This window comes from Stegostoma tigrinum, chromosome 32 (genome assembly GCF_030684315.1).
Source record: "Stegostoma tigrinum isolate sSteTig4 chromosome 32, sSteTig4.hap1, whole genome shotgun sequence".
Lineage (NCBI taxonomy): Eukaryota > Metazoa > Chordata > Chondrichthyes > Orectolobiformes > Stegostomatidae > Stegostoma > Stegostoma tigrinum.
The window spans coordinates 30,418,272-30,432,365 of record NC_081385.1 but is presented as its reverse complement, the minus strand read 5'-3'; the positions used below and the strand labels follow the sequence as shown (position 1 = coordinate 30,432,365).

Here is a 14,094-nt window from a genome sequence, read left to right as displayed (position 1 = left end):
CTCTCTTCCCCCCCCTCCTCGCCCCCCCCACCTCCCCCCCCCGCGTCTCTCTCTCTCCCTCTCTCCCTCTCCCTCTCTCCCTCTTCCCCCCCCCCTCGCCCCCCCCCTCGCCCCGCCCCGCCCCCCCTCGCCCCCCCCCCCCCCCCCCCATCGCCCCCCCCCCCCCCATCTCTCTGTTACAGATGGTAAAAGCCATCCAGGTTCTGCGGATCCACCTGCTGGAGTTGGAGAAGGTCAACGAACTTTGCAAAGACTTCTGTAACCGCTACATCACGTGCCTCAAGACAAAGATGCACAGCGACAACCTGCTACGGAATGACCTGGGGGGCCCATATTCTCCAACAGCAGTGTCCCACGCCCTACCAGTGCAGGTAGGGCTGCAGAAAAGACAGTGATCAAGCTGCCTAATGACCTGGGTTTTGGGTGAAGATCGGCAGACTGACAAGCAGAGGTGGCGTGTTCTAACATGAAGGAATTCTGAATTTTAAAGAAAAGTCCAAATATGCCCCTCCCAATTAAGAGGGGAATGTGATTGATACTCGTTGAGGACCTGGCATGTTTGCCTGAGCCCTGTGTAGATTGGATTAGGCATGATTAGGTGGGAGTTTAAATGTGTTGGTTTATTATGATTCTGTGAGAGAGGTGTGAGAGGCAAGGGTTTCTATCCATGGCATATTGGCACCAACACTGGAGAGAGAGGAAGTTGCTCAGCAGGGAGATACTGCATTTTAATTAGGCTCGGACCAAGTATTCTTGTGACTTGTCAAACAAGGGTGTGTGATAATTACATTGTGGGAAGGCTAGTGGCAGGGGACGATTCAGGGAAGGGTGAATTCAAAAGCAGTATATTAAAAGCCAGAAGAGAGTAACAATTTGGGTCAAAATAAGAGAATGGGTCGTGATTAGACAGAGAGCTGCACATTTGTGCCCAGCTTTGGTCCCTAGCTATTGTGTGGGCTTTAAACTTATGTCCTATCACATTGCAAATAAAAGTAGTAAATTGAAGGCTTGAGAGCCTTTGAAAAATCATCATTACCAACAAGTTTTAAAAGAGGGTGAAATTAGAAATGATACTGAAATGCTGAAAGTCAGAAATAAAACTTAAATTGCTGAAGAAATTCAGCAGGTCTGGCAGCATCTATGGAGAGGAAGTAGAGTTAATGTATTGGGTTCATTGACCCTTTTTCAGAACAGCTCACAGTTCCAAACAGCTCTGAAGAAAGGAAATTAGAACGTGAGATTAAACAAACTGAAAGTATAGAAACAAATTGTAAGAGCTTTAATACATTGTGTAAAGGGAGGATCTAGCAAAAATAAAGCCTGATCTCTTAGTGACAGTGGAAGGAGAAAACATGACTAGGAATAAGGAAATGGCAGAGATTTTAAATCAGAGAACCATTGAGTAGATTTATGGAATCTGAGCAGTGTGAAAGCAGGCCATTTGGCTCAGTGATTCCACACTAATTCTCTGAAGAGCATCCCACCCAGACACCCCCATAGCATCCCTGTAACCCTGCATTTCCCATGGTTAATCCCTATTAACTATGGGGTAATTTAGAATGGCCAAACCGCCTAACCTGCACATCTTTGGCCTGTGGGAGGAAACCGGAGCACCCAGAGGAAACCACATAGACACAGAGAGAACGTGCAGACTCCACACAGTCGCCCAAGGCTGGAGTTTGAACCCAGATGGCTGGCAGGGTGAGGCAGCAGTGCTAACCACTGAGCCACTGTGCCAAATAAAGTACTTTGTACTGACTGCCTGGTAGAGGACATAAAAATCCCAGAAGTTGTGAGAAACCATGGCTCTAGTGAACATAAGGAATGTTTGAATATTCATTTTACAAAATAATGGCATGGAGCAAAAAGTAATAAATTCTCTAGACTTAGTCTACGTTCTTGGGTTTTGAAAGTGGTGGTGACAGAAATAGTGGTTTTGATCTCTCAAGAGTTTCCAAGATCCAAAACGATTCCAACGAAGATTGGAACATAATTAATATAACATGGTTATTCAAGAATTGAGAGAAAGCAAAGGAGGTACTGCAAGGTGGCTCGTCTGACATCAGTCATCAGGATAGCAGGAGAATTATGATTGGGATTGTGGTGGTTGAGCACTGAGGACTGAGCAGTGTCAATGTGGTTTCGCAGGAAGCAGCTCTTATTTACCATGTTCTTGCATTTTTCGCGTGTAGCTAGTAGGGATTAGTGCTTGGACCTCAGGTATTTACAATCTACACAGCAGCAACCTAGAGGTCTACTTTTGGTGACATTACAAAGATCGATGGCAAAGTAAACGTGAGGAAAAACAAAGAGACTGCAAGTGATAAAAGCAGTTTAAGTAATTAGGCAAGACAATGACAGATGGACTATCGTGTTGAGACATGTGAATGTCCCACTACAATGGCAAAACAAGCAGTTAGAGAATGAGAACTGTTCATATTCACAGACATTTGGCTACCCTTATACAGAAGTCTCAGGATGTTAGCACGCAGATATAGCAAGAAATTATGACTAATGTATGTTAGCCACTATTATTAAGGGATTGGAATGTAAGAATCCACGACACTTGATCTGGAGTACCATGTACAGTTTTGGTCTCTTTATCTGAGGAAACGTAGATTTCAAAGGGAATGTCATAAAGGTTCCTGGACCTATGCCAGGTGAGAGATGAAACAGAAAAGACTAGACCTATATTCTGTATATAGTGGAGTAAAAATCACCTCATTGATAGATGGAAAATTCGCCATGTTCTTGAAGGGTTGCATAAGTCAAGGATATTTTCTATGATTGAAGAGTTTAGAGATACTAGTCACAATAGTGCGACCGTAAATTCTTTCTGTTGTGTGCACTCTGTTTACCCAGTATGCCCAGACCCCCATCCCATAAACAACAGCCATGACCCCATCCAGAGGTCAGTGGGTCCCTTAGAGCCTGGACCCCAGTTATTGGGCCCGGATTTGCACCCCCCACCCCCATCTGGGGTTTGGGGGTGCTGTCATTGGTTTGTGGCTTTGGCATACAAGCACCTACCCCTGAGGGGAACTTGGACCACAGTGTAAAATGGGCAGCCATTTATAACTGAGATGAGGAGGGATTGCATTGCTCAGGCCAGAGTCTTTAGAACTCCCTAGCCCAACGTCTAAAGATGGTGAGGCCATGGAATATATTTGAGATGAAGTCAACAGATTTCTGAATGTTGAGGGCATTAAGAAACAGGAGGAGAGTGCAGGAAGGTGGAGTCAAGGGACAAGATTAACCGTGATTATACTGAATAATGGAGCAAGCTCAAATGACAAATGGCCAACCGCTGCTCCTGTTTCTTAAATGCTTATGTTTCTGCACTTGACAACAGGATCAGAAAATCATCGGGTTTTAAATAATTATTGCTGAGTGCATCAATGAGGACAAATTTGCAACTCTGAGCATTAGAATCTGCTTGATTTATTTGACCTAATCACAAGTCTATACCTCTGTTTCCAACACTGTCACTCACTCAATCTCTCACTCACTTTCTTTCCCACTCTGTCACGCTGTCACTCTGTCTCACTTTGCCTCTCTCATTCTGTCTCCCTCTCTCTCTTTCTCTCACACTCACTCTCAAACTCATTCACTCTCTCAGTCCACTCACTGTCTCTCTCACTCTCTCACACACACGTGTCCTAATTAATTGATGCATCTCTGACTTTTTTGAAATTCTAATGACAGCTCAACCATTTGAGCCATTATGTTTGCTTTTCTTTACATTACTGGACCATTTTATGTTGATTTGCAATTGTTTTTGCACCTTTACTGGGCTGGGTGCAGGTCTACAATGCCTCACCATTTGGAGGATGATTTGTTGCAGACACTATGCCCACTACATCTTTTGGTTCCTCTTAGTATCCCTGGAAATAATCTTAAAGCAGTGAGTAATAATAAAAACGTTTAACACCAAGGGACTTTTTTTTCTCATGGATATAACAAAATAATACCAGCCAGCGATTGTGTAATGAGCGTTTTAATTAAATGCCAGCCATCACCATCATCATTACAGCAATCTAGTGGCTGCTGCTGAAACTGAGAAATCTTGTTGTATTTTGGGTCCTGAGTTCCATTGTCTTTTGAAAAGATTTGATTCACTCACTTAGTGAATCCACTGCCTAATATTTGACAGAGTTGGCTAGATAGTGCTAATGACAACTGGGGTAATAAAAGTATGATGAACTTCTTAAAGCCAGCTTTAAGAAGGAGGAGGCCAGAAATCAATTTTTGCTCAGTTTTTGAATTATTCATAGTTGAGAGTTCAGTGATTTGCTGTAAGAGGTTCTGCTTTTTAGATAAACCTTAAAGTGAGCCCCTGTCTAACCTCCGAATGAGCAGGGGAGTTTTCTGCCAGCATTCAACCCTTAAAGAACATGTTTAAAACAGATGAGCTGATTCTTATCCCATTGCTGCTGTTCGGCTTGTAGAGCCATAGAGATGTACAGCACAGAAATAGACCCTTCGGTCCACTCAACCATGTCGACCATGTCTAGTGTCATTTGCCAGCCTTTGGCCCATATCCCACTAAACCCTTCCTATTTATGCACCCAACCAGAAGCCTTTTAAATATTGTAACAGACAGATCATTGTATGTGTTTATTGGCTGCTGTGTTTCTTACGGTACAACAGAGACTTTGAAAACAAAAAACTATTTTATTGTCTGTGAGGTATTTTTGAGATTACACTATGGTCATTAAAGACACCATGTAAATACAAACACTTACTTTTCCTGCCTGTACAGCAGTAAGAAATTGAAGGAAAAGACCTAATTGAGTGACTACAGAAATTATTGCCCTTGTGAATCAAAACAGTGGTCTGTGCAAAGTATTGTGATGTATATACGTTGCACTTAACCAGGAATGAAAGTGAGAAGCTTGAATTGACATAGGAGCAGGCCTAGGCAATTCAGCCCTTGTAGCCTGCTTCCCCATTTAACATGATCATGGCTGACCTTATCCTGGTTTCAACTCCACTCTCCTACCTGCTCCCCATAGCCCTTTATCCTGCCTTTCATCAGAAACCCATCTGTTTCTTCCTTGAATCTGTTGATTTATTCTTCCTCCACTACATTCTGTGGCAGTGAGTTACACAGATTCACACCTCTCTGAGGGAAATAGTTATTTCTCATCTCAGTTTTGAACCTACCTCCTTTTGCTCTATATCTATGAGCTCATGTTTGAGACTGACCCACAACGGGGAGCATCTGTTCAGCATCCACCTTATCAGTCCCCTTTAGCATTTTATAAAACTCAATCAGACCCCTCCTCATTCTTCTGAACTTCATTGAATACAAGCCCAAGCTATTCAACAGTTTCTTGTACAACAGCTCTTTCATCCCTGGAATCAGTCTGGCGAGCTTCCTCTGAAATGCCTACAGTGCCACCGTGTCCTTTCTCAAGTAAGGAGACGAAAACTGGATGTAGTGTTCCAGGTGTGGTCTCACCAGCACCTCATATAATTGTAATAACACTTCTTTATCTTTTTCATCCAGTCCTTTTGCAATAAATGCTAGGATTTCATTTGCCTTTCTGATCATGTTCTGCACTTGCATCTGTGATTTATCCACAAAAGACATCCAGATTCCTCTGCATTGACACATGTTGAATCTACTTCCATTCGAATAATACTTTGCCCTGTTATGTTTCCAACCAAAATGGACAACCTTACACTTATCTACAATAAACTCTATCTGCCAAATTCTTTCCTATTCTCCAAGCCTTTTAATATCCATCTGTAAACTCTTGCTCTCTCATCACAGCCTGCTTTCCGGCCTATTTTAGTATGCTTGTGTCTGTTAGCATCTGTCTGCCTGTGTGTGCATGTGTCCATTAGCATCTGTGTCTGTGTGTGAATGTGTATGTTTGTGTCAATCAGTATCTGTATCTGTATGTGTGTTTATTAGTATCTATATCTGTGTGCGTGTGTCAACATGCGTGTGTTCTTGTCTGTGTGTGTGTATGTCTGTCCATGTGTATGTGTATGTCTGCATGTTGTTTCTATGTGCGTCTGCACGCCTGTGTCTGTCAGGATGTCTGTGTGTATGTCTGTCAGTATGTCTGTCTGTGCGTTAGTTTGTGTCTATCAACATGTCTACGCATTGTCAACAGCTATCTTGTTGTGTGCCTGTGTGTATGTCTGTTTGAGTGCAATTATATATATAGATGTGAAACAATAACAGTACAGAATTTATTGATCTATAAAAATGAAAAACTAACAGTTTGACTCTTTACTGTGAAGTGTTGAAACCAGCACATTTTCAGAGGGATGCTGTGACAGAGAGAAGAACACTATTCAGATTTGCTTCTTGTATCATGAGATACAACTACAGGCCTTAATTATCCTGCATTATTAAACTAAAGAAAGTCAATCTTGTATTTATTTGTTACTTTATCAAGTATAATATCAGTGTTTCACATAAAGTTAGTTGCTTTGAGGCATAGTATGGAGCTGGAAGAACACAACAGGCCAGGCAGCATCACGGGAGCAGGAAAGCTCACATTTCAGGTTGGGACCATTCTTTCTGACTCCAACATATGCAGTTCTTGCTATCTGCTTTGAGGCATGTTTGGTTTTGTTAGATAAACAAAGGCAACAACTATCTTGTACAAATCAGTAGCTAACTCTTAAGGATTGTCCTAGGAATTAAAGATTAATTCCAATCCCATCTCCCAACGCCTGGTCTATAGCCTTGCAGGTAGCAGAGCTTCAGGTTCAGATTCAGGTACCCTTTAAATGGATTAAGAATCTCTGCCTGCACCAGTCAACCAGGCAGTGAAATCTAGACCACCTGCTTAATGGAAAAGGCTTTCCCCATGTCCCTTCTAATCCTTCTATCAATGACATTTAACAAGACCCCCTGGATAACTGGAGTTTCTGCTGGGGGAGTTTGGTCTTTCTGTGCTCCTCATGATTGTTGTACATATCAATTAAGCCATCCCTCAGCCTCCTCTGTTCTATCCCAATACTATCCAGTTAAGCAGTAACAACCCTTTCGTAAACCTCGACTGAACTCTTTCCAGTGCAGTTATTTCCTTCCTGTAATGTGGAGACCAGTACTGAACTCAAAATTCCAGCTGTGACCTCACCTGCTTTATAATTTGCCAGCATTACCTTCCTCCTTTTGTAATCTGTACGTCAGCCAGCAATGGGAAACAACCCATATGTTTTCTTTACCACCTAATATACCTGTTTGCCACCTTAAGGACCTGTTGATATACTCTCCAAGGTGCCTCACTTCAATTAATCAACTGAGTTCCAGCATCCGATTGCCCCAGTTTACCTGAGGACTCCCCTCATTATGGCTAGTCCTCACGTTGTTGAAACCTCGCCAAACAAAAACAATTCATTTAATGCAGTTCCCAAAATTGGACATAATTTAAAACAGCACAAAACATTTAACCTTTTATAAATCTGCTAATGAGAACCTGTCGGTGTGAAAGATCAGCCTTGTAGCTTTTACTGTTAGGTGAAGTGAAACAATGTGCTGCTGACATTTAGTAGCTGAATGATATGATCCATGCATAATTGGGAGACATTTTGCAATCAAATCAAGAATATGCACTTGAATGATCATGGATCTGTATTTTTTCTTTAGTTTTTCTTTCTGCTGCATTTCTTTTATTGAAGGCATGTAGTGTCCAACTGTTAGCATGCCCCAGATTATCATTAATGCCGAGTTATAGTGGACCTCTGCAATATGTTCCGTAATGCCAGACGTGACTGAATTTCTCTCACCATGGCGAAATGCCTGATCTGCTTGGCGACTTCCCAATGTTCAGATCAGGGAGTCTTTTCTGGAAATAATTCAAGGTTCCCTCCATCCTCTGCTACTAAATGCAAATGAAGGGGAGTATGATGTATTTGGACTTCTCTGTAGTGGGAGTGAACTCAATGGGTTGCATTTGGAGTAGAGAGAAAAAGGAGTCTGTACCTTCTATAAAATGTGAGTGAATGACAAAGAGTTTGAAACGTTGGAATCTTAATTCGGATGAAGGGTGTATCTTTCTGGACTTGACCAACATTTACATGTTCTAATTTTGAGCAAAATGAGCCTGACTCTGAAATTAATGTTGACAGTACTGTTGCTGGATCTAGAGTTGTACATCTAACCTGTGCACTGGTGTGGGATTTGTTTTTTAAAGGGCATTAATACCTTGTTTTTAATTCTGCCTCGTTCTATGTGAAAATTTCCAAGATCCTCTCACCTCCCCACCACTTAGACAACAGCTTTTGGTTTTTGAAGGAAAAATAGTATTTCAGTGCTTTTCACCGCAGTTAGTCTTGTGAGGGAAATTAGCAGGGAATCTGCATATATAGATTGATAATTGCAAGATGGGTGTCTCGGTTGTAATTTATTAGTTTCTATTATTGTGGGTTGCCACGGCAACGACTCGCAGCCAGGGTGACGAGAGAGATGTTAGATATACGATGATGAAGCTCCTAGCCCCAACAAATTGAGATGCACATTTTTATCAGCAATTTTCTGAAATAATAAGTAGGAATTTAATGAGATGTAAATCTGTCCTATGGCTGCTGCTGCTCATGTTTTTTTTAACCTTTTTTTTGCCTTTTTGCAGTGATCTAATTAGAATGCATTGTACAGGAAAGTAATGGGGATTAAGTTAATCAGCAAGATATGAGGATAAAGTCAAAACTGCCTCCAGTGTGTATAAAGGGAGAGGGATGGAATTAAGGAGTGGAAAGTTTACCTCACAGCTAAATGTCAGCCAGGGAAAACCAGCGCTGGTTTTTCTTTCATTCCCGTTTCAATGTGATTGGCACAGCAATGCTGCAGGTTCTTCAGATACGAATGTGTGGATAATGACAGCGGGGACAAGGTCCAGTGGACCTTCCAGCCTCTGATACATTCCACAACAGAGCTGGTACGCTCCTTTGAAGCCATATAGTAGTCCTGGAAATGTACAATGCCAAATCAAAGACGAATATCAGAATTCTTGGCCCAAAGCTATTTTTTTTTAATATTGCATTCAATTCTGGTTTCCCTGCTAGAAGAAAAATGTTAAACTTGACAGGGTGCAGAAAAGATTTACAATGATATTTCTAGGGTTGAAAGGTTTGAGCTATGGGGAGAACCTGAACAAGCTGGGACTGTTTTCCCTGGAACATTCGAGGTTGTGTTATGATCTTATAGATGTTTATAAAAGCATGAGGGGCATGGATAGGGTGAATAGTTAAGGTCTTGTCCCCAGGGTAGGGGAATCCAAAATTGGAGGGCATAAATGTTTGTGGTGAAAAAAGTCAGATTTCAAAGGAAACTAAGGGGCAACTTTTTCGAAAGAGAATGGTGAATTTTCAAAAGAGAACGAGCTGCCCGAGAAAATATTGGAGGCTGGTACAGTTACAACATTAAAAAGGCACCTGGATGGGTACATGATTAGGAAGAGTTTAGAGAGATATGGGTTAAATGCTGGCAAATGGGACTACATTAATTTAGGATACTGATTGGCATGGACGAGTTGGTTTGAAGGGTCTATTTATGTGCTGTACAATTCAATGACTCTATTAACCTATCAACTGAAAAAGGGACAGGGCAAGACCATTTGGCCCCTCGGGCCTGCTCTATCATTTTTTTAAGATCAACACTGATCTAACTATAGGCTTGACTCCACTTTCCTGTCTGTCCTCCCATGTCCAAATAGCCCTAACTCTTTTGTAATACCTTTTTAATTTTATTTTTGATCTATGTACCTCCATGGCTTCAACTTTGAAAACCTTAAGTGAGAGCATTGGCACACTGGCATGTGTGGAATAATGGAAGGACAGCTGAGAGGGTGCATTGTTCCATTGTGGATCAACGACCTGTCTATGTCACTGTTTAATAATCAGTCTCCGCTGCTGTCTGGGAACAGAGAATTCCACTCATAAGCCATATTGGACTGAGTATTGGGGAATGAGCCTTGCCAGGTGGTCAACGTCTCAGTAGGGGAGCAGCTCAGGAACACTGATCACAATTCAGTAAGCTTTTAAGGTGCTCATGGATAAAGATAGGTGTAGTTGTCAGGTGAAGATGCTAAATTGGGGAAAGGCTAATTACAACAATATTAGGCAGGAACTGAAGAATATAGGTTGGAGGCAGATGTTTGAGGTTAAATCAACATATGGAATGTGGGAGGCATTCAAGTGTAAGTTGCTGGGAACTCAGGATCGGCATGTTCCTTTAAGGATGAAGGATAAGTGTGGCAAGTTTAGGGAACCTTGGATAACGGGAGATATTGTGAGCTTAAGCAAAAAGAAAAAGGAGGCATTTATCGAGGTTAGGAGGCTGGGAACACAGTGAAGCAAGGGTGGAATACTAGGAAAGTCAAAAGAAACTTAAGCAAGGAGTCAGGAGGGCTAAAAGGGGTCATGGCAGGTCATTGGCCAACAGGATTAAGGAAAATCTCAAGGCTTTTTATAGATATATAAAGAGCAAGAGGGTAGCTAGGCAAAGGGTTGGCCCACTCAAGGACAGGGCAGGGAATTTGTGTGAAGCCAGATGAAATGGGCGAGGTACTAAATGAGTACTTTGTATCAGTATTCACCGTAGAGAAGGGGTTGGTGGATGATGAGTCTGGGGAAGGGTGTGTAGATAGTTTGGGCCATGTTGAGATCAAAAGGGAGGAGGTATTGAAAGGTCTTGAAAAACATTAAGGTAGACAAGTCCCCAGGGCCTGATGGGATATCCCCCAGAATACTGGGAGAGGAAGGGAGGAAATTGCTGGGGCCTTGAGGGAAATCTTTGTATCCTCACTGGCTACAGGGGAGGCCCCAGAGGATTGGAGGATAGCCAATGTTGTTCCTTTATTTAAGAAGGGTGGCAGGGATAACCTAGCAGATCTAGGAGGTGAGCCTTCTGTTAGTGGTAGGGAAATTATTGTAGACGATTCTTCAAGACAGGATTTACTCCCATTTGGAAATCAATAGGCGTATTAGCGAGAGGCAACATGGTTTTGAGAGAGTGAGGTCATGTCTCACTAACTTGGTTGAGTTTTTTTGATGAAGTGATGAAGATGGTCGATGAGGATAGGGCAGTGGATGTTGTCTACGTGGACATGAGTAAGGCCTTTCACAAAGTCTCTCATGGCAGGCTGATACAGAAGGTAAAGTCACACGGAGACAGAGGTGAGCTTGCAAGATGGATAAAAAACTGGCTCAGCCCTAGAAGATAGAGAGTAGCAGTGGAAGTGTGTGTTTCTGACTGGAGGGCTGTGACTAGTAGAGCTCCTCGGGGATCAGCATTTGGACCTTCGCTGTTCGCAATATATATAAATGATTTGGAGGAGAATGTAACCGGCCTGATTAGTAAGTTTGTTGATGACACAATGGTTGGTGGAATTGTGGATGGCAATGAGGACTGTCAAAGGATCCAGATCAATTGGTGTCTTAGGCAGAGATGGCAGATGGCATTTAATCCAGAAAAATGAGAGGTAATGCATTTTGGCAGGTCTAATTCAGATGGAAAATACCTCGCAAATGGCAGAACCCTTAAGAGTGCCGATAGACAGAGGGTTCTGCATGTACAGATACACACGGTCACTGAAAGTAGCAACGCAGGTAGAAAAGATAGTCAACAAAGCATATAGCATAGAGATAGTAGGAGCTGCCGATGCTGGAGAATCTGAGATAACAGGGTGTAGAGCTGGATGAACACAGCAGGCCAAGCAGCGTCAGGGGAGCAGGAAAGCTGATGTTTTGGGTCTAGACGCTTGTTCAGAATTGGGGGTGGGGGGTGGAAGTGTATTCTGAAATAAATAGGGAGAGAAGGAGAGGCAAATAGAAGATAGATAAAGGAGACAGACAGGTCAAAAAGACAGGGTTGGAGCCAGTAAAGGTGAGTGTAGGTGGTGAGTTAGGGAGTGGATAGGTCAGCCCATGGAGGACAGATAGGTCAAGGCTAGTAGGTGGGAGATGGGGATGTGACATGAGGGGGGAGGAATGGATAGGTGGGAAGGAGGACAGGTCAAGGAAGCGGGTACGAGCTGGGCTGGTTTTGGGATGCGGTTGGGGGAGAGGAGATTTTGAAGCTTGTGAAGTCCACATTGATACCATTGGGCTGCAGGGTTCCCAAGCTAAATATGAGGTGCTGTTCCTGAAACCTTCGGGTGGCATCAATGTGGCACTGCAGGAGGCCCATGGATGGACATGTTGTCCAAGGAGTGGGAGGGGTATTGAAATAGTTCGCGATTGGGAGGTGTAGTCGTTTGTCGCGAACCGAGTGTAGGTGCTCCACAAAGCGGCCTCCAAGCCTCCGCTAGGTTTCCCCGATGTTGAGGAGGCCACACCGCGAACAGCAGATACAATATATCACATTAGCAGATGTGCAGTTGAACATCTGCTTGATGTGGAAGGTCTTCTTGGGGCCTGGGATGGGGGTGAGAGGGGATGTGTAGGGGCAGGTGTAGCATTTCCTGCGTTTGCAGGGAAAAGTGCCGGGTGTGGTGGGGCTGGCGGGGAGCGTGGAGTGGACAAGGGAGCCACGGAGAGAGTGGTCCTTCCGGAAAGCAGATAAGGGTGGGGAGGGAAAAATGTTTTTGCTAGTGGGGTCAGGTTGCAGATGGCGGAAGTGCCAGAGGATGGTGTGTTGGATCCAGAGGTTGGTGGGATGGTACGTGAGGACAAGGGGCATTCTGTTCTGGTTGTTATTGTGAGTAGGGGGTGTGACGGATGAGTTGTGGGAAATGCGAGAGGCACAGTTGAGGGTGTTTTTGATCATTGTGGAGGGGAATTTGCGGTCCTCGAAAAACGAGGACATCCGGTATCTCCGAGAGTGGAATGCGTCATCTCAGGAGCAGATGCAGCGGAGGCGAAGGAATTGGGAATACGGGATGGCATTTTTGCAGGAAGATGGGTGGGAGGAGGATCCTTCGGATCCAACGCATCATTCTCCGACACTTCCACCATCTGCAATCTGACCCCACTACAAAAGGCGTTTTTCCCTCCCCACCCTTATCTGCTTTCCAGAGGGACCACTCTCTCCGTGATTCCATTGTCCACTCCACACTCCCCACCAGCCCCACCACCCCTGGCACTCGTCCCTGCAAACGCAGGAAGTGCTACTCCTGCCCCTACACCTCCCACCTCACCCCCATCCCAAGCCCCAACATGACTTTCCACTTTAAACAGATGTTCACCTGGATATCTGCTAATGTGTTATACTGTATCCGTTGTTCCCGATGTGGCCTCCTCTACATCGGGGAAAACAAGTGGAGGCTTGAGGACTGCTTTGCAGAATACCTACACTCAGTTCATGACAAACGGCTGCACTGCCCAGTCATGAACCATTTCAACTCTCCCTCCCAGCCCTTGGACGATATGTCCATTCTGGGCCTTCTGCAGTGCCACAACGATGCCACCAGAAGGTTGCAGGAACAACATCTCATATTCCGCTTGGGAACCTTGCAGCCCAATGGTATCAATGTGGACTTCACAAGCTTCAAAATCTCCCCTCCCCCCCACTGCATCCCAAAACCAGCCCAGCTCATCCCCGCCTCCCTAACCTTTCCTTCCTCCCACCTATCCAGTCTTCCCATGTCAATCCACACCCCCATCTCCTACCTACTAGCCTCATCCCATCTCCTAGACTTGTCTGTCCTCCATGAACTGACCTATCCCCTCCCTAACTCCCCACCTACACTCACCTTTACTGGCTCCAAGACCGCCTCTTTGACCTGTCTGTCTCCTCTCCACCTGTCTTCTCCTTTATCCATCTTTTATTTGCCTCCCCTTCTCTCCCTATTTATTTCAGAATCCCCTTCCCCTCCCCCATTTCTGAAGAATGGTCTAGACCCGAATCGTCAGCTTTCCTGCTCCTCTGATGCTGCTTGGCCTGCTGTGTTCATCCAGCTCTACACCTTGTTATCTAAGGCATATAGCATGCTTGCCTTCACCAGCCGGGGCATTGAGTTTAGAAATTGCCAGGTAATGTTGCAGCTTTATAGAACCTTAGTTAGGCCGCATTTGGAATATAGTGTTCAATTCTGGTCCCTACACTACCAGAAGGATGTGGTAGCTTTGGAGAGGGTACAGAAAAGATTTACCAGGATGTTGCCTGGCTTGGAGTGCATTAGCTTTGAG

General features: G+C 44.1%; 1 protein-coding gene across 30 annotated transcripts in view; it reads left to right on the top strand.

Moving 5' to 3' along the window:
• Positions 1–14,094, top strand: part of pknox2 (pbx/knotted 1 homeobox 2) — a 422,222-nt gene that overhangs the window by 338,244 nt on the left and 69,884 nt on the right. For all 30 annotated transcript variants that reach the window (XM_059639012.1, XM_059639008.1, XM_059639006.1 and 27 more), the window contains one exon: positions 183–371. In XM_059639012.1, coding sequence (XP_059494995.1) covers positions 183–371 — 189 coding nt within the window. The remainder of the gene's footprint in view (positions 1–182; positions 372–14,094) is intronic.